The following is a 20,837-nucleotide window of genomic DNA, read 5'->3' on the forward strand; positions in this document are numbered from 1 at the left end:
TAAAAGAAAATAGTGAAGGCACTGAACAGGCAATGGGTTTGGTACAAAAATATATTAACATTTATACAATATTGCATTGTTTTTGAATTCTTAAAAGCGCATCCACAAGACAATGAATAGTGTATAATAGTAACTATATATAAATATATAATAATGTATAGACATCTGTACTTGTATACACATAGCTGTACTTGTTGTGACACCTGAATGGGGTGACATTTTTATTTAACAGTCTAATACTGCAAAAACTAATTCAGTCAGACTTTCAACATGTCGAATTCCAATTTAATAACTGGAAAACACTGAAATTAATGGAATGCTGTAAACATTGGGACTGAGTGAGGGTTCTTTTATTTCTTGTTCTTTGTTTGTCTTGCAGTTCTTCTCTTCTTCGAATCTTTTATTTTCATATTTGCTTTTACCTTCTTCTTTTGCTTTGTCTTTTTGCCACTTCTGAAAAAAAAAAGAAAATTATACAAATTGTGGCATTTGTGAATTCAGAAAACTGAAATATGAATTCAAGAAACAGTTAAAAGCTCCAGAGCTTTAAAAGAAAAAATACTTTCCACAGCCCACAGTACTATTCTGAAGTTCTTGGAAAGCACTCCGAAAGAGCAAATACGAACACTATGACTGTTCTTGTCTAACTCAAGCAATTCAAACAGTTGTCAGTTAAAGAGACTTTACATCTTTCCTTGCTTATTTAAAGGAGATGGATGGAACCTGTCCCCTTAATTATTTTGAATATTTTCATCCTCCATGTCCATGCATAATGATATTGCATGTCTGGAGTACCTTATCCATAGAACACAGTTAGATATTTCTGAAGAAAACCTTAATAACAGGTGGAAAATGTGCACATCAGCAATAGAAATTACCTATGCTCTGTGGGTTTATCAGGCTGTGTGGCCGTGTCCTGGAAGAATTTATTCCTCACATTTCGCCTGCAACTACGGCTGGCATCTTTATAAGGTGGTGGCATGGAAGTGTGTGGAGTCCTCCCATGCCATCATGCTCTGAAGATGCCAGTCAGTTACAGATGAAACATCAGGAATAAATTCTTCCAGAACTCAGCTACACAGCCCAAAAAAGCCCACAGAAAACTATGGATGCTAGCCATGAAAGCCTTCGACTTAACAATTCACTGTGCATTTTGAATTCAGTGCCTGAAACAGCATGAAGGCAAACAATGAACTCAATAGCACCAACAGCCGAGTTTTTAGTAGAAAATCTAAGTTTGACAAATAAACAAACATGTATTATGCAAGTCCCAATCATTATTTTGCATATTTAATGAGTTTTAACTGCATATTTAACTGACTTATTTAAAATGCTACATAAACACCAAAAGTAAAATGAAGCAGCTTATCATACAGTTGTAGAATCCTATGTAATTAAATTTTTCATAGGGGTTCCTTTTTTGCTTTTGCAGCAAATACACTTGGAAATCTATTTCAGTTTTTTTGATATTGCATGTACATGTGTGCACACAAAGAGAGAGTCAGTACGCATGCAGTTTTCACTATGTAAATGAAATGGGACCAAAGTTTCATATAGCTGTGGTATTCCAACTCTTCAATGAGGTTCATGTGCCCTCTTTTCCCCCCCCATGAAGACAATACTAGTCTGCTTATTCCTACAAAGAAAGGGGGGGGGGGGGGGAGTTGACATCCATATAACATACTTACTGATAACCTATCTTAGCTAGATGCAGATTAGGGCAGTTGGTGCGTTTATGGTCTGCTGCTCCACAAATAAAGCATCCAGCATCAGTATTCTTACAAGAGTGACTTGGAAGAGCACACTTATCACATGTGCTACAATGAACCCAAGCTGAAAAATAAAAGGAGGACTTTAGAGCTCTAAATAAGGAAAAGTGTGCACATTGTTCTAAGAAAATTCTAAGCATGAGAGCAATTGCTGTAGCCCAAACAACTGCTGTAGTCCAACTCATATGGAAGATATCAAGCTGGGGAAGGCGGCTCTGGAAAGTTCAGTTTCAAAGGCATTTGAAAACCATGTCCTATAAGTGCGACCTGCAGTAAAATGTTAAAAGGAGTGTTCCTCTTCAGGTCTCCAACCTGCCCACTGGAAATGGAAGAAGCAAGCAAGAACAAAAATACCTGGGTTCTTCCATGACAAAAGAAATTTCTTGACTGTAGATTCAAAGTCTCATATCATAAAAGTTGCTTGTTCTTAGACTGGTATGGAATGTTGTTCTTGTAATTAAATGTAATTTGTTACTCAACTTTTTTTGTTTTACTTTTGTAACTGATCTAGTAACACTATTGAAAAAGTAACACAGAAATTATTGCCTTTTTGTTACTTTATTTTTAAAAAGACATTTAAAAATATAAAAATGGACAAGAGTTTCCAAAAGGTATGCCAAAACAGTAGTTTATAAAAACTGAGTAAATGTTACTGGCTATATTAAAAAAAGAAAGCAACATAGTGAGTTGTTATACTCTCTTGTTATCCTGTTGTAACAAATCACAAGTTTTTGCAGTTATTTGTAGCATGTTAATTTCAAGATCTGTTGGTTTATAAACAGGCCTGATTTTTGGAAATTTAAATGTTTAATAGCAGCTTGATATTTGTTTACTTTGACAGCCAACTGTGTACTGAAAATTAAGTCAAAAATACTTACTGGGCTTTACACATTTTTTGCAAAGATAGCAATGTGTCCATCGTCTCCCATCCTATTTGGGTGCAAAAAAGATTTGAAAACAAAGTTATTTGATGTACCATTTACCCTTATTATATTTATGTTCTCCTTTAAGCCCAAACTATCTCTGCCCTTTATGTACATTACTGAACCCTCTACCAGAAATATATACTCAGTTAAAAGGACAAAATGATTCTGTATATATTCCTCTTACAGGAAAAGGATACATGTTTAAAATGAGACAGTTATTTGTTTGTTATCGCCCTTTTCTCCTGGCATGGGACCCAAGGCAGCTTACAATGAAGTTAAAACATGACAGAGTCAAGAATTTAAAGTTAAAAGTTAAAACACAATGAGCACACTATTATATTAAAATGCCATTAATTTTAAAAGGCATAATGAAGATATATCCCATAACCCATGACAGATTAATGATCCAAAGGATATTTAAAGCAAAAGAATTTTATTTGTCAGCAAAACTAAAGTGGAGAAAGGGGGTTATCCTCTTGAGAGCAATTAAAAAGCACTGTGCCACAGCAAGGATAATATATGAAACAAGAACAGTAGAAAAGGTAGATAATTTGTTTTTCTCAGGAGCACAGACCTCCTGGCAACTTGCAGAAATATTCACATATCACTTGACCTTTCCACATTTTACTGTGTTACAGAGTGGAATTGAAATGAATTTTATTGGCATTGTTGACATTTGACATACACAAATATTCCCATCTGTGAAGGTGCAAAATATTTTTACCCTGCCATACAAGTTGAATAAACAAAAACTAACTATAAATTGTAGGGCCACGTGGTTTCTTCTAATAACAGAGAGCCACTAGAATTTTTTTAAAAAAAATAAAGAGTGAGCTTCCCTTATCTTGTGTTACTTTACTAAATGGCTGGTGTTACTTTACTAAATGGCAGAGTAAGAAAGGTTACTTTGTATAGCTTATAGAAAGTGCATACAGTACTAGTAATCATTTTGCCCAACAGGTCAGTCCTAAAAGCCAAGACTAGCGCATTTACACAAACTATGGGGCTGTCGTTGGGAGGTGGGATGAAGAAAGCCAGTCACCTGTTCCTTAGTGTATTAGCCATCTCTTATGTGGTGATGCTTTGTGCAGCAGCCAGTTCAAGCCACTGTTATAGATACTGCAATGACCTCTGAAGAGATTTGCAACCATGTCCTATCCAGATTAAGTTCCATTTGTTTCAGTTGGATCTATTCCCAAAATGGCCACAGGACTACAGCTTTTGGCCTAAATTCAACTTCTAATTCCAACCCACTGAATTGATGGCAATTCAGCAATAGATAGTTTACTCTATTTAGGACTAGCAACTGGATATAGATTTCAGATTCTCACCTGAAATCACTTGCCACCCCATCCCACGGCAGGGGGTTGGACTGGATGGCCCTTGTGGTCTCTTCCAGCTCTATGATTCTATGATACTACACCCCATTCACATCTGAAGATATCCAAATCAAAGTTAAACTCTTACTAATCTCTTCCCAAACATACATACTTACTTTAGATGTGCATGAATTGCAGATTTCACAGTGCTGATTGTCTAAACTTACATACCGCTGACAGACAGAGCAAAATCTGTCAGAAAGAGGAAAAAACAGTTGAACGGCTTTATCTGATGCAAGGATTATTGCATTATACATTCTTGTAACTGATGACTTTAATGCCTTTTTTAAAAGTGCTATTACAAATCACAATGATTATAAAAACATTACCTATATCCTTCCTCTGCAGGCAGTGCTATCAAATGTGGTGAAAGGTTGGTAAAAATACGAACTGGAGACTGTTTACGACCTGTCTTTCCATGCTTATAGAGGGCATGATTGTCATAGTCTACCTGGATTAAAAAATAAAGATGCGCAGGTGAGGTGAAAATGGAGAGGTTCTGCTCTGAAAAACATACCAGTTTTGAAGGGATGGAGCAATTGTGTCTCATCAGGCATTTTTGTCTTATAACTTCCTCAAAACCTAGGCATCGTAGCTAAAGGTAAAGGATTACAGGAAACAAAATTTGGAAGGCCGCAGTTGCCCACACCTCCAGTACTGGAAGAAAGCCATATGTGCATTTTCCATATACTTTTTTCTCTACACACATACACAGTTGTAGAAGTTCTTACTTCAATACACTCATTTGCACCTTCCAGATCAAGAAAAGAGATGGAGGGACATATTCTTCTGCTTTTACTCATACTGCAACACTCACTCACTAAAACAGGGAAGTGGTGGCCCTATTGCAGTATGTGTAAAAGCTGAAGAATATGTCAATATACCCTCCAGGTATAGATCCCAGTGTCTTGAAACAACCAACCTAGAATGTATAAATATACAGTGGAACCTCGCCATACGCGGGGGATCCGTTCCGGATCCCGCCGCGTATGGCGATTTCCGCCTATGCTCGAGCCCCATTGTAAACAATGGGGCTTGTGCACGGGGGGCGCGGAAGTGTGCGGGGTGCAATGGGTGCGCGCGCAGCGCAACAGGCGCGCGCGCCCATTCAACTGAATGGGACGTGCCGCCCCTTCCACCCCGCGTGCGCCCAGCGGCTTGAGCGCGTACACTCAAAGCCGCTTATAAAAAGTCCACATATGCAGAGGCCCCACTGTATGTATAAAGAGGAATGTCCCAAGTGTGTCTTTTCTTCCAGTGCAAGAATTCAGAGACCAGCCTTATATTGAGGCAGACCACTTATCCATCTAGCCCAATGTCAACAACTCTGACTGGCAGTAGTCCTCACCCTGCTTACCTTCCAGGGTGTGTTCAGGGTAAGATGGTATGAAACTAGTAAGAAGCTGCAATCAGTCTAGGAAGTACCCTGATACCTAGCTCCTAACCAATATAACATTATCTACTGAGAACTATCACCATTATGAAGAAGTCTACTACATTTTGAAGTGTTCCCCCCCCACACATTTCACCTTTTTCAGAAAGACAAAAAGATGCTGAGGAAAAAATGAGAAAAAACTGAAAACAGGACAAGCCCAGTGAATTATGAATTGCACTCAGATCATCCACAGAGAAATTTACTTGCAAAAAGAGAGAAAAAGATATCCAGATTTGCCAAAATAAACAAATCTATAACAAAGCAGCTTTAGGGTGATGGTATTAAATGAATGACTGGGTGAGTGAGGCATTGAGGGATCAAACAGCTAGGTATTCAAACGTTTACAACAAAGCATGTACTCTTTCCCTGCTTGATAATACCAACAATTCCCTCTGTCCATACCTGATAATCCAGCATGCTGAAATGTGGGAAGAATTCAAGAATGCGTGACTCAAAGAAGTAAGGAAATATCCAAAGTATGGGTAACTCTTTGCTGGTAGTATCTAGTAAAGAAAAGAAAAATGTATGTACTTTTCCCATTTTCACCCTCCCCAAACAGGATAATTTTATTTAAAAATTTATAGCAGCACACACACACAAACAAATGTTTGTCTTTGAGGTTTGGAACTGTTGCTTCCCCATGGCCTTTAGTAAAGTTTTACCTGATGTGTCTGTCAATTAATGCTTTCAGTGCATTTCAGATACTACCTTCACTGATGCATTCTACCTGTCCATTTGAAACATATTAAAACTGGTGCGGAGGCACATTATTGCCTGAAGAGGTTGCCCCATTCCAAATTCTTCCCATGCCACCAGAGGAAGCCCACTTGTGCATCCTAGCTATTGCCGCATTCTACCTATCTATCTGAAATAGTTTATGTCCAGAATAAGAGCCCAGTCACAAAAAGTGACATCATTTGTGATAAATTAGCCAGTCCTTTCAAAATTCCACACTTCATATACCAAGACAGAAACAGTTACCTGTACCTCCTGTTTGCCTCCACATTTCAATCAGCTTTTTGAAACTAAAAGCCAAAGCTTCAACCAAGCCTCCAAATGGAGGATCGGCCACCATTACAACATCTTCGTCTTGTTGCAAGAATTTCTGACAGATTTCATACGCACCCTATAAGAGATCATGGTTAAGTTTTAATTTAAACTCACTTTGTGGATCCAAAGAATTAGGTATATACTGAGGCCCAGAATGCCTCCTTGGAATCTTGACTTCTTTCCTTTAGCAACACACTGCATCACAAAAAAATCCCATTGGGTTCTAAGCAATTGGATATGTGGGACAGAAGTCTGCTGATCAAGAACTACAATGACAGTGGCCTCATGCCCTACTTTATAAAGGACAGTTCTCTGTTTGAAGGGCTGTCCAGTCAGAATTGATTTAAAGACAAAGAATAACAAGAAAGGAGAGCAAGGCCCATAAAGAGCTGGCAAATGAACACCAGACTGAGTTGGCAGACGGGACACTGAATTCACCCTTCCCACATATGCTGAAAACATATAATCCTGGTTAAATTCTAGTAATGGCTTCTAAATTTCCATTTGTAGAAATATGTACAAATCTGTGATCATTTGCCTTCTTGTTTTATCTTCTGTTCAATCTATCTTATAATGTCTATTTGTTCTGCTATACAAATATCCATAGGCTTGACCACAATGCCAATAAATCTGAAACATTCTCTAAGAATAAAAGGACGACCATAGTAAAATTGTAGACCCATTCTCTGTCAACAACTTTGGGTAATTCCCAAACTTCAGTTCTTTTGGTTCTAGAATGCACATGTATTAACTAATTTTCAGGTCATGTAAATTTGGGGTCACTGGAAAACTTTGTTTGGGGGAGGGGGTATTTTGATCTAGTTTGTTTTTGGTCTAGTTTGCATAGAACCTGGGTAGAAACAAATTTTATGGATTACAGGTGACAGCACTCATTTTTTAAAAATTTAAAATGTAAGCAAAACCATCCGCATCACCCTGGGCAACAGCAGATGAATTTCCTTGTCACATGTAAAAACTAAAATGCATACGGTATGTACTCCAGTATGAATGAGCTTAGTTTCTCTGTGTTATTTTTTCATTCATTTTAATTTTATTCATATACAAATCTGGTATATTTATTGTATTTTTATTTAGCTGCCTTAAGAAGGGAACAAAAGCTAAAATGAAAGAAAGTAAAATGAATTTACTGTGCAAGCCTTGCAGAATCTCCATGAGGCAGTAGCCACAGATTACAGGCACAGTAATCATCAGATTCTCACATTCATTTCACAATGATTTTGTAAGCACTACATTCCATAAAGACAACACTTTCACAGAACGCTAGCATCCCTTACCTCTCCAGCAAAGAAATAATGGTTAAACATATTATAGTGGCAAAATTCCTCTTCTGTGTAAAATTGAGTATACCTGTAAAAAGAATTATAGTAAAAATACAGAAATATAATAAAAAAATATAGTAAAAACACAGTCAAAATTGAGACAAAATCTACAACCAAGAACTGATTAGCCCATTTCAACATATGACATGGCTGAATTTCAAGTTTTCTCTGCCCTTTTATTTTAAGGCCCTCTGTAACATTTTCTAATCTGTGTCATTTTCTCAGTCAACTTCTCTGTCTCCAAGTATCCTTCCTGCTATTTAGGCTGCACCACAAAGCTTTTCATTGTTGCCAGTGTCACATATTTCAGCAAAACATCAATTTTCACTTTTCTCATAGACATTTTGACTACCTTGACTAATTCAAGAACCCAGAGAAAAAAGACATTCTGACTTCTACAGGGCTCAATCCACTGGCTATTAATCTGTTTTCTGACGCAATCCAAAGTGCTGGTTATGAACTATAAAGCACTGTATGTAGGTCCAAGCTATCTGAAGGTCCATACTCTCCTCTCTGAGACTGCGTGGGTTTTGACATCTTCTGAGAAGGCCTTTCTCTTTCTGCCACTCTCACTTCACAGGTGCATTTTCTGAGGTCTGCTACAAGGCTCAGAAACACCCTTCATAGAGAGGTTATATAGGTGCCTTCCCTGCTATCTTTTCATAGACAGTTGAAGATCTTTTTGTCTTGATGGCTGATTACTTGGAAGGATAAGGGCCTTTCAGAATGTGCTACATTATTTGTTTGTTTTCGTCTTAACTGCTTTTAATTATATTGTTAGTTTAAATATATTTTTAATTTTTGTATAATATGAATTTTAAAGATGTGTCTATTCTTTGAAAGCTGCCTTTAGTCCTAGACTGGGAAAAAGGTCAGATGATAATGATGATACTTTACTCCTTCAACAAATGAATATGCCAGAACATTCTGTGTCATCACATCACTTAGTCGAACTGGTAACAGAAGTGTCATCATCACAAGCACTGTGCAATTCAAGAATTGCTTAAATTTTTAATTGGCTATAAATCTGTTAGAGTAACAAGATATAAATGCTTGACCCCTACTGTTTAAGAAGCTCTCCATCAGAATATAGTGACAAAGCTTGGAAATGAAGCAGTTTCTGAAGAGAGATGAATGAATTCTAAATGAAGACAGCATCAAACAGAATGTATTTCTTACCTGAAATCAATATCTAACAAAAGGCTCTTGATTTTCTGTTTGCACGGTGCTTGAAATTTGATCAATTCATGAAGCCTGCAAAAAAAAAAACCAACAACACATAAAGCTGTTTAAATGAATAATGCACAAAGATAACACAACAGGCAGTGAAAATACAGAATCATGTTTAGCTTTAAAATTGAATATATTTTTTTCAAAATAAAGGATAGGCGAGAACTACAGCAAGAACAATGTTTATCCCTATACTGTATAACCTAAATCAGCCACATGGCAAAAGTCAAAATCAGAATTCATTTCCAGTTGAACTTTACTTCCAGCAAGGCCATTTTGTGTGTGTTTCAGGGTGTATGAAGAAGGAAACCTTTACTCCAGGAACAGAAGTCTGCCAGATTTGGGTGCAAATAAATGAATAAATAAATATTACACAGAACTAGCCCATAGCCAACAATGAGAGGTCATGGAAGTCACAGTTCAACAACACCTGAAAAACATTTAATACAATGTCCATAATTCCCACCTTAGTTTAAACAGTGCTAAGCATCCTGAGCCAAATGTCCAGAGAGATAACAAATGCATCTCTTTAAGAGTACATAAAAAATGCTCTCAGTCATTTTACCTTGGGGTGCCAACACAAAGCACTCTTTTGAATCCCTGTGCAATGATCAGATCCAACAGGAACTGGCAACTTCTGTCAGCAAAGAGATATTGTGCATTTGTCTTCTTATTCTCCAGAGGATTGAGTAGGTGGCTAGGTCTTTTTAGCTGGGCCACAGAGACATTGTTAAGAACTTGATGGCTTGAGTGTCTCCCCCACTCCAGCGGCAATAGCAGTTGTTGGCATTCTCTACAAAACTTCCGTTTTGATAGTGGCAGGGTAAGAAACTCCTTGTACCTTATGTTAGAAAACAAATTAGAAAACTGACATGCTTGTAGCTGGTTTTACTCATTTTCATTTCTTGGTACACATACTCTACCTCACAAGTGTGTACATCTCCACCCATCTCTACACTGTAAGCTCACTGTCCAAGTCTTTTTGCTTACATTATAATAAAATTGCTATGCAAACAACAGCAGCATTGGTTTTTAAAAATACGTGCATTTTTAAGTGGAATTTAGGTTTCATGTATCTCAACAGGCAAGTTGTGGGCATGGCTACATTTCTCTCTCTGATCAAAAGAAAAGAGATTGAAAGGCAGAATTTTGGCTGGGTTAAATCTTTTTATATCTCACACTATGGTCAGGTATAGGGAATCTCTGAGAAAACCCTTTTGATCTAGAAGTTGGAAGCTAACTTGCATATCAGCAAAGTATACATAAATTATAAATTTGTATTTGCAAATTTCAGCCAACTATAATTAGTATACAGTACCTCCTATCAAAATATAAACAGGGAAATATCTTTGCATATATTTGGACCTATGAAGCTGGACAACCTACCTTGTTTTAAAAGTTCACCTGGATTCACATAATACTAGAACAATCATCCATGCTGAGAATTAACCCTCCTAACCAACAGATTGCATGCTAGTTTACATTTGCCAAGCTCTTTAGATGTAGCAGGTGCAGGAAATATTTTTGACTAAATCTTGAAATTATCTTAATATAGAATGGAAACATATGTATGGACCAAACCTATGTCTATTTTATAAAGAAATAAGACCCACCCAGTTCATATACTCCCAAGTGGGAACAGAACTGGTTCTGATCTCCTATGTTCAGTGTATATTGTGGCATCAAAGTTTGGCACACAAACACACAAAAAACAAGGTGTTATTACTAATTCTAACTTTCTGAAAACTGTTCCTATGTAATGAAACTATTATCAAACATGTTTGCTTCATCTATACCTTACATAGTATACATAATAACGACAAGTGTACACCTTAAAAAAAGGTCCATACTTTCTCTAAGTCTAGTATTTTTCCCAGTCTCGCTGTCCAAATCATAGTGCGTTGGTGTTACAACAAATACCACAAAACTGGCAAGCATGGACACCAACCAGTAGTGACTTAGATTTTAGAAGACTGATTAGGACAGGTTAGAACTGTTTTGGGACATTTATACCCATAGCATTGCAAACGTTTGGAGGTTTGCTTAGAGCACATAGCATTTGAATTTAGCAGCCAGACTCTGCCTTTTACAGGAACATTGCTATTTTGAAAATTAACTCCAGCAAACTTTAGGTCCATTTCTTATGTTCTCTGCACAAACTGGAAGTTATTAACAAAGCGTGCAAGAGCAATTCTTATGGGGTTTCAAAATACATAAATAATTAAAATATACATTTTAAAATAAGTTAAAGTAATGCTGGACAATGCAAAGCCATAATAAGCATAGTCAAAAAGCGTACCTTTCCACATTGTCTGGATGAGAGACAGATGGTTGGTGACTTTGGTTGTACTTTTCTCGTGCGGAAAGTCTAGCTTCTGACACCTGAGAAATACATATTTGGAAAAAATATAAATCAGAATGGTTTTCAAGAATTCAGTAAGGTCATGTTTCAACTTTTCCTTTAAGCATTCATCTCAGTAAGAAAAGAAAAACTGACATTGTGATTTTCAGTAGTCCTCATTCCAAGTGAAATAAAGTTGGACACTGTCTATCCAACTCAGTTCCATATACTGTACTTATGGTCGTTTTCAACTGCTACAGAGCAGTACATTCAGAATTAAATGCAGATCTATGTATAGTCATTCCTTCTTGTTGTGTGCCTTCAAGTTATTTCCAACTAATGGTGACCCTAAGGCTTTCAGCGTTTTCTAGGGAAAAAATTGTTGGGGAGGATTGCGTTTACTTCCCTCTGAGGCTGAGAGAGTGTGACTTGCCTAAGGTCACCCAATAATTTCCATGGCTGAGTGGAGTACCTTTGCAACCTTTCTTCTCTTTCCTCCCTTTTATTTTTTTCTACCTTCACTGAGACTTAGATTGTAAAGTGATTTGGGCAGAAGCTTTGTTTTAGTCTGCAAAGTATTCTGTGCCTCACTGTCATTATAAATCTTCTAGGTCTTGATTTATGATTGGCTTCATTTATATCTCATTTTTGTTCCAATAAGGCGAACCTACCATCTACGAGGATCTTCCTGCCCACCTTAACTTTACAACAACTCTTTAGAGTAGTTTACAGTAAAAAGGAATAATTGACTTAAAGCTCCCTGGTGAATTTCATGGCTCAGTGAGGACTAAGTTCCACACCACACTGTCTATCCAACTCTTTTTATAATCATAGGCCTGTTATAGACTGCCAAAATAAAGCTGCTTGGGGTCTCTTTGGAGGTATACTATTTAAATGAGGCATGGGTCCTAAGAGTCCAGAGGTCGCGCCAAAGCCACACTCAGTTCCTAAGCAGCTTTGGTGCAGCTTCTGGATTCTTAGGGTGTATGCATCATTTAAACAGCAGACCTCCAAAGAGACCAGAAGCAGCTTCATTTTGGCAGTCTGTAACAGGCCTCAGTTTTTTTTCCTCTCCTTTTATATTTATTTTGAATCAGACTGTGGGCTTAATAGCATAATGTGAATTTTTAAGAACTCATCTGCAGAGTACCTTTTCTACATACCAAATAAATATTATCATAAGCTCTTGATACTATAAGAGATTGTGAAACTGAAATCCTAACCATACTAGACTGGAAATGATTTGAACTGTACACAAAATGACCTAGAGGTGCATAGGATATAACTGACCAGCTGTACTGGGAGCCAGTGCTCTTCAACTATAAGTCTCAAAAGAATAAGCCCACAAATATATCCCACAAATAAACTACATCTTAAGTCAGAAGTGGGGATTCTGTTGGACTCCAGTTCCCATCAGCCTTGTGCAACATGGGCAGCCATCAGAGAAAAAGGGAAATGAAGCACAGTCCAACATTTAGAGGGCTTCTGTTTTCACCCATTTCTATTTTTAAAGGGAGAAACGACTCTGTTCTCTGGCAGCCCTTCTGTATGTCAGACATCTGTAATAAAGAACAAAGTTACTTCTGATTTCAAGGGACTGGGCTCTGAAGTGTAATTATTTATTTACTATTAAATTATTGTTCAAAAATAAATATGCTTAATTCTCCCACTGAAATCAATTCAACGAAGCAATGCTCAAACTTTGGTTTATCTAGGATTAGCAGGGAAACGATAATGTTCAAATGTTATTGTTTTCTTTTACCTTTTCATGCTCCCACTGAAAGAAGTTGCAGTCTTTCCTTTCTCTGCAGGCAGAGCAAGCGTAAAATCTTCTTCCCTCTTCTTTTCCTCGAACGATCTTTGCAAACAGAAGGGTTGGACCTAGAAGTGAAAAACAGGACATCTATTTAAGGAGTACAAACTTGGAGGTGAGATATAAGAAAATAATAACAACAACAATACATTATACATTTATTATTTGTTATAATAAATATTAAAAATAATAAATTATATTATTTTCTTATATCCCACCTTTCTCCCAATATAGGGACTCAAGGCGGTGAATGTATGTGTATATACACATATATTATTATACATCATAAACAATAGTCATTTATTATTATTATTTGTGTGTATATACATACATATTACTATAAATAATAAATTATTATTATTCATAATAATAAAATAATAAAAATATATCTTTATTATTTGTTCTTGTAATAAATAAAAATAATAAATTATATATATGTGTGTGTGTATATATATATATATATATATATATGTATGTGTGTATATATATATAGATATATATATATGTATGTGTGTATATATGTATAGATATATATATGTATGTGTGTGTATATATATGTATGTATATGTGTGTGTATATATATGTGTGTATATGTGTGTGTGTATATATGTGTGTATATGTGTGTGTGTATATATAGATAGATATATATATGTGTGTGTATATATATATATATATATGTATGTATATATATATATATATATATGTGTGTGTGTGTGTGTGTGTGTATATATATATATATATAGTTGCTAAGTCATAAAGGTTTATAAAGTAAGAAGAGGTGCTCCTAAAAAACGACCATGCCCCTGGGGACCAGGGTGAGCTATGGGAGTCCTTGTTGGGGAAGTAGCCCCACTCTCTCAGCCTCAGAGGAAGGCAAGGGAGGGAGCCCCATGGCAGCACTGGAAGCAGCCAGAGGAGGGAGGGCGAGAGGGGGTCTCACCGTGAGGGCAGAGGGGCGCCTCCTTCTCTTTGCTGGGAACCAGAGACACTCCGGCGCCGGGAGCCCCCTCCTCCATCCCCACGGAGCATGCGCACTACGCGCCGACCAAAGGCCCAAGCGCTACTACTACAGAAGGACCCACCACTTCCGGTTGCCAGGAGAGTGTCAGTGGGAAAGAGCACATCGTCATGGCAACACTGCTTAGTACTCGCTTGGGAACCGGAAGTGAGGGTTGGCTTAACTTTGGAACAACTCTATGCACGTTCTCTTCTCAGTTCCTGCGCTGGAAGGCATCAAAGAGTTATGGACCAAGCGGCATCCTCCCTCGACTATAGGCCAACGTGCGCCTCTGCAGTCAGGCTGCAGACATAACCCACTTTGGCACCACTTTGGCTGCATCCACACTGCAACCCACTTTGGCTGCATCCACACTGCAGACATATAACCCATTTTGGCACCGCTTTAACTTCCATGGTGCAAGGCTGTGGAATTCTGGGGTTTGTAGTTTTGCGTGACATTTAGCCATCTCTGTCAGAGAGTCCTGGTGCCGAAAGAAACTAGAAATCCCATCATCCCATAGCATTGAGCCATGGCAGTTAAAAGTGGTTTCAATCTGGATTGTTTCTTAAGTGTGGATGCAGCCTTTAACTGCCCTGACCCAGTTCTATGGAATTCTGAGAATTATAGTTTTGTGAGACATAGATTTCTGGTGCCAAAAGAAACTAGAAATCCCAGGATTCCACAGCTCCACTGGCTTCAAGGAATTACTAACTTGTTCAAAGTGGTAGAATTCACAAATATAGCCAAGGAGTGATGGTTAAGCATGACGCATTAAGCATGAACCACAGTTGTTCAGTATATAATTCAAATAGAGGGGAAAGAGTTGAAGAATACATAGGGAATGCAAGGGGGTGTCTTGCCCTGAGATTCCTCCCCTCGCCCTGAAAACCTTAAGCCTTAGTTAGGTGGGGAAATGTTGCTTGTTGGGTTGCAAGTTCTCTGAAGGCTCACACAATCTGAACTGGGGAGCTCCATATTACAAGCCCCAAGAAGCAGGAATGAAGGAGTTTGATGGAGGTACACAGTTTTGGAAAGAGAGCTTTACCATCCACATGGATTGAATTGTCCTTTCAGTGCAAATTGTGGTTTACATCGTCCTCAGTACTTCCTAAAGAACAGGGCCATTAATTATGAATGATTATAGGAAGATCATCTGAACTTCTGACCCCACGGTCTGAAGATCTTGAAGCAGTGGATAAATTCCTGAACCTGTGCCCATTGCTTGCTTTCTTATGTGTAACCCACTGATATTCACATTTAAATAAACTCTACCAAGTTCAAGAGGAATTGAAACTCAATTCAGAGTGCACTGAATTGGAAACTGGGACTGAGATCGGAAATGACTTTCAAACTCTTTGCTTATTTTACTTTAGCGTATCTGTCTGATGCCCAAGGCTTCACATACATACCTACGAATGGCCATGCATTAAGTCACACTTCCTGTAATATATGAAGTTTGATCAACTTGGTATCACAGAACAAAACTGCACATTACTTTCACTCCTTTGGGATGGATGGCTCAGGAGAAAAGTTATGTGTCATAGCTAGACAGGCACATACTGTCCCCTTTGATATCAGCTACTATGTAATGCAGTGGTTCCCAACCTGTGGGTCGGGACCCCTTTGGGGGTCGAATGACCCTTTCATGGGGGTCGCCTAAGATCATTGGAAAACACCTATTTAATTACAGATATGAAGTAGCAACGAAAATAATTTCATGGGTTTGGGTCACCGCAACATGAGGAACTGTATTAAAGGGTCACAGCATTAGGAAGGTTGGGAACCACTGATGTAATGAAAGTAGCCAATGCAGAAGATACATGACAAGCCTTGAAGACACAAGTTCAAATCCATATTCAACCACAAAGCTTATAACCTTAGACTTTTCATATACAATTTGACTTCAGATGATTGTTGTAAGGGGAGGGGTGGGACATAGGCATGCCACTCTAATCTGTGGAGAACTGAGATGTGGATGTTAATCAAATAAAAGTAACCGATGAACCAGTTGTGCAAAAGACAGCTCGATTTCAGACTATGATCTTTATTGTTTTAAGAGTACAGTGTGGTAGTCTTACACATTCTTTAAAATTCTGAGTTGATAAAAAATAGAAGCCACAGTAAAGTCATAAACACGTCTGCCTTCTAAACCCACAGTACATTTTAAGGCTTGTTATGTCAAGTGAACTGTTCCAATAACGATACATTGTTTTACTACCGCCCCTGCAACAACCCTAATTAAAAATAGACCCATTTTGGGAGCACAGGAGTATTGCCCAGCAGCGTAAGATACAGCATCACCAGAAATGGTGAAACACACAGCTTTCACAGAAGCAATTTTTTGCCACAGATATTATTTGAGGTCCCTAACATTTAATTCAAAACAGGTATTACTAATTTTTGTGTCCCGAATTACCTCTGGCATTGATATTTTACATAGGTTAAGGCTAACAAAATAGCTTGGACAAAATCCAGGGGAAAGTAGAGAGATCCAACAGATCAGTAATAGAAGCGATCCATTTTGGTGTCACAGGCCTGCTACAGACTGCCAAAATAAAGCTGCTTCGGGTCTCTTTGGAGGTATGCTATTTAAATGATGCCTGGGTCCTAAGAGTCCGGAGGTCGTGTCAAAGCCACACTCCATTCCTAAGCACTGGAGTGTGGCTTTGGTGCAGCTTCCGGATTCTTAGGATGCATGCATCATTTAAACAGCATACAGTACCTCCAAAGTGACCTGAAGCAGCTTTATTTTGGCAGTCTGTAACAGGCCTTAATCAATTTAACTGGCATTTACAGTGTTTCAATATATATATATATATTGTAGAAGTGCAGCAGAAATATTGATATACCTAAAGAAAACATATATTTTCTCAGTACATCATACTTACAGTGAACCACAAGTATCAAGGCTAAAGCATATCTACTGTATATAAATGCATACAACCATCATCACAGTCAAACTGTATAAGCATTCTTAGTAGTGTCACTCTAATCCTGAATTTAAGAGTACATCAAACAAAACTATCTTTGGAAGCACTTCTCAGTTATTAATTTGAGAGGAATTTAACATGCATTTAGCCACTTCTTCCCCTTACATAAGGCCTAAAATTCAATTTCTAGTCCCAACTAGAATAGACTCACTGAATCAATTGGTCAATAGTATGTATATCAACACTTAAAATACCACTGATTCAATGGGTCTATAAGAGTTGGATTTAGGACCAAGATAGTGGCCCATGACTGGATCAGTAACTGGAGAAAAGAAAGAGGAGCAACACCTCAAAATAGCTGGTGCTCATGGAGCACAACATGTCCCTCATACAGATGGAAGGATGCATGAATATGTCCCAGTATTACACCAAACAGTGCATAATAACCCAGGGTTCATATATATTTAGAGACTCATTGGACCCACTCAAAGAATTCATTTATTTGTTAAGAGAAATGCTGTCTACACACAGTGCATGTATGGGCTGTGAATGGCACATTATGCATCATGCACAGGTAGGGAAGGGGTGAAAACAGATTGCAACTGACTACCACACAGGATTTGATGCAAAGGTCATGTATGATTCAACTACATTCAATAAAAAATGGGGATAAGAATTATTAAACAATGTTTCTTCTGGATTTGTGTCACTGGCCCCATTTATGTGATATGATAAAATCAAAATTCCTGCTTAATCCCAAATAAACTGGAATGATTGCTCTTGCTTGGCTTTCCCACACAGAGAAAGAAGAGTTTAAAAAAACCTGTGAATATCCATTCCCAGTTTATAGTGACATAAGAACCAGGAATTCTGCCCTGTCTTTCTCCAGATAAAATATGACTCAGAAGTGACAATAATTACTGTTACCCTTTTGAATTCATGGGGGATCTCTTCCGAACCCTCTGCAGGTTTTAAATCTTGCACATATTCAAGCTCCATAGGCTTTAATGGGGAGCGTGAATGCAGGGTGGGGTGCCCCATTCAGGTTATTAGCAATCACCCCTCCGTGGATTTCCAAGTCTGCACATTTCAAGTCCACGGACTTGGAGGGACGACTGTACGTTTATAATTCCAGTTTGTCTGGAGAGAGAGACAAGCCTATGTTCCTAGTTCACATGCCACAAATAAACTACAAACAGAAACATTTGTTTAGTCTCTTTCACTTGCAGCACAAAACAGCATTTACTGGTATACGACCTTGCATGCAATAAGCCAAAATCTGTTTTATCACACTGTGTAAAAGTGCTTTTAAAATTAATGCATTTACTTGCCCTTTATTTTTCACATACTTATATAATGTACTTATATAATGTTGTTGATCCCAAGCCCCAATCAGCTGATTAAGAAACACCCTTGTGACGCTTTGAGTACAAAAATCAATAAGAACCATGTACCAATCAGTAACTGCTTAAGATTAAAGGTCAGGTAACTTTCTCCCAGAAGAATGAAATAGCTGTGCTTCATCTGAAACAAATGAAACTGGACTATGATTTCCGACATTCATATGCAACAGAGCAGTTCTTTCGTACAGTTTAATCAAAAGTAGTCTTTGGCATTTGTAAACTTTATTTTTCCCCCTTTAATTATTAAATACAGAAAACATTGAACTGTTTATAAAAATACAATATAGGACAGGCTCCTTGTTTCCCTGATGTAAAATTTCACAATTTTAAACAAACTGTAAACTTATTACATTCAAAATAAAAAACTTAAGTTCCAATGTTTTGGCAATCCAGCACTCGGTATTCAGCAGAACTACATTATTCTGAAACCTTTACGAAGTTGACAGTCTTGCTAAAGTGAAGATATTTCCTTGTAGCTACCAGTAGGAAAAAAAAGGCTTCCGGCTATGAAAAGTCTGTGTAAAGGCATTGCTCAGGTGAACAATTCGTCCTTGACCTCCACCTTGGCTTCTCTCTACAATCACACGAGGCATTTGAACAAGCTGAAGAGGACTTTTTGCATCTTTCAGTGCCTGAGTAAGGTTAAGTATCTGCAAATATTAAAATATATGACATTAAGTTAGCATGTTTAGTTTCTAATGCAGGTTGGGCAAGATGAATGTTCCACTTAAATGTCCCCTTCCATGTTAACTCACAGAGCAACCAACCATTGGTGCACTGGAAATCAAAGCAATACTTGGAGCTGAGAAGATGCCAAGCTAGATCAGCTAGGAGTTGAAAAGATGCTAGATTAACTATGAGGTGACCAGCTTATATAATGGTTTATTCTGAGGGCCTGGGAAGTTGTCAAAGAACTGATCTGTTAGTTTCTGAGACATGTAGGAATGTTTTACTGCCTTGAGATGCATGTCAGGATAAATATCATTGATTATTTGGTGCATTAGCTTCTGCCAAATATGCAATGCAATGCAATACAATTTACAGAAGAATCCTATATTCCTAGGAAAATTCACATAGGATTGCAAACCTAGCCTTTTAGCTCAAGAATATCTGTGGAATAGCAGCTTTAAAATGTATTTGAAAAGGTCCTGATAGACACCATCCTTACCTGTCCTCTCATCACAGACATTTGATTTTCAAATGTAGTTTTGTCAAAACCTTTATCAGTCTTTAAAGGAAGAGAAAGAAGTTGATTTCAGAAAGTGCCATAGTTAAGATAAAACTTTCCTAGATTTTACTATTAATGGAAGATGGCATGCATTTTTATATTAAATCATGAAATAAATCTTATATTTTGAAGGATCCAATTAACATTGTTTCTTTGCTGATACAGATAATTCAGAAGAGTATTTAAAGTTCCTGCTATGTAATAGAAGCTGTGTGTGTGTGTGTCTTCAAACTGCCTGTTGACTCCTGGTGATCCCATTAATTTCGTAGGGTTTCTTAGGCAAGGTATATTCAGAGGTGGCTTTGCCAGTTCCTTCCTCTGAAATATGGGCAACAGGAACTGGTATTCATTGGCTGTCTCCCATTCAATTATGAACCAGAGCTGACCATGTTTAGATTCCAAAATCTGATGGGATTTATTTTTAACTAATTCTGCCAAATGCTTGAAATTACCTTAAACAATTCATAAAGATCTTCACAAAGATCCTGTACAAAGTTCATGTCAGAAATACGAGGAAGAATCAAGTCAATTGTCTCTTGAGAAAAGGGGACTTTTGCTTGTGGAAGCCAAGCCCAGTGGAATGGATCTAGGAAGAAAGGGGGAAACAGACATTTCTTAACTATATTGAACACACTTGCTTAGTTTACTGATACCAGGAAATGCAACTTCACAAAAAGAAATCAATGCATAAAGCAAACCACTGGATACATTTATTCAAGTGGTCAATTAACAATATTTGTGACTAACATTAAAAACTCACATGCTCTCCACTCATCAGGATGTTTGAAAGGAAACGCCAGACCATTATCAATTGCTGCAATTTTGATAACAGGTTCTTTCTCATTTATCCACTGGATATCCTATCAGAAGAACAATGAATACATACGGTCAGAATTTAGGTGCACAAGGCATAGATTCCTCTCTGTTTCTGGATGTTAGGTAAGTGAGCATTTCAAGTTGCCTTGAATTCCATTTTGGGACAAAGACAGGATA

At 37.6% G+C, this 20,837-nt stretch overlaps 2 protein-coding genes across 3 annotated transcripts in view; both read right to left on the reverse strand.

Annotated features, from left to right (window-relative positions):
• Nucleotides 1-76: 76 nt before the first annotated feature.
• ZCCHC4 (zinc finger CCHC-type containing 4) lies at nucleotides 77-14,353 on the reverse strand. Of its 2 annotated transcripts, none has more exons than XM_042470332.1 (13): nucleotides 14,224-14,353; nucleotides 13,233-13,351; nucleotides 11,429-11,511; nucleotides 9,695-9,970; nucleotides 9,079-9,153; nucleotides 7,855-7,927; nucleotides 6,497-6,635; nucleotides 5,912-6,012; nucleotides 4,404-4,525; nucleotides 4,191-4,266; nucleotides 2,648-2,699; nucleotides 1,689-1,833; nucleotides 77-453 (listed from the first exon to the last, which is right to left on the reverse strand). In XM_042470332.1, the coding sequence occupies exons 1-13, from the start codon at nucleotides 14,297-14,299 to the stop codon at nucleotides 351-353; spliced, it is 1,440 nt and encodes a 479-aa protein (XP_042326266.1). In that variant the 5' UTR covers nucleotides 14,300-14,353; the 3' UTR covers nucleotides 77-350. The 2 variants fall into 2 exon arrangements, with proteins under 2 accessions (XP_042326266.1, XP_042326265.1); XM_042470331.1 differs by having other exon boundaries at nucleotides 6,491-6,635.
• Nucleotides 14,354-18,519: 4,166 nt separating this feature from the next.
• PI4K2B (phosphatidylinositol 4-kinase type 2 beta) overlaps nucleotides 18,520-20,837 on the reverse strand; it is a 22,334-nt gene continuing 20,016 nt past the window's right edge. Inside the window, 4 exon segments of the mRNA XM_042469387.1 lie at nucleotides 18,520-19,266; nucleotides 19,785-19,844; nucleotides 20,297-20,430; nucleotides 20,605-20,772. Coding sequence (XP_042325321.1) covers nucleotides 19,093-19,266; nucleotides 19,785-19,844; nucleotides 20,297-20,430; nucleotides 20,605-20,772 — 536 coding nt within the window. The 3' untranslated portion in view covers nucleotides 18,520-19,092.

Source organism: Sceloporus undulatus, chromosome 5 (genome assembly GCF_019175285.1).
Source record: "Sceloporus undulatus isolate JIND9_A2432 ecotype Alabama chromosome 5, SceUnd_v1.1, whole genome shotgun sequence".
NCBI lineage: Eukaryota > Metazoa > Chordata > Lepidosauria > Squamata > Phrynosomatidae > Sceloporus > Sceloporus undulatus.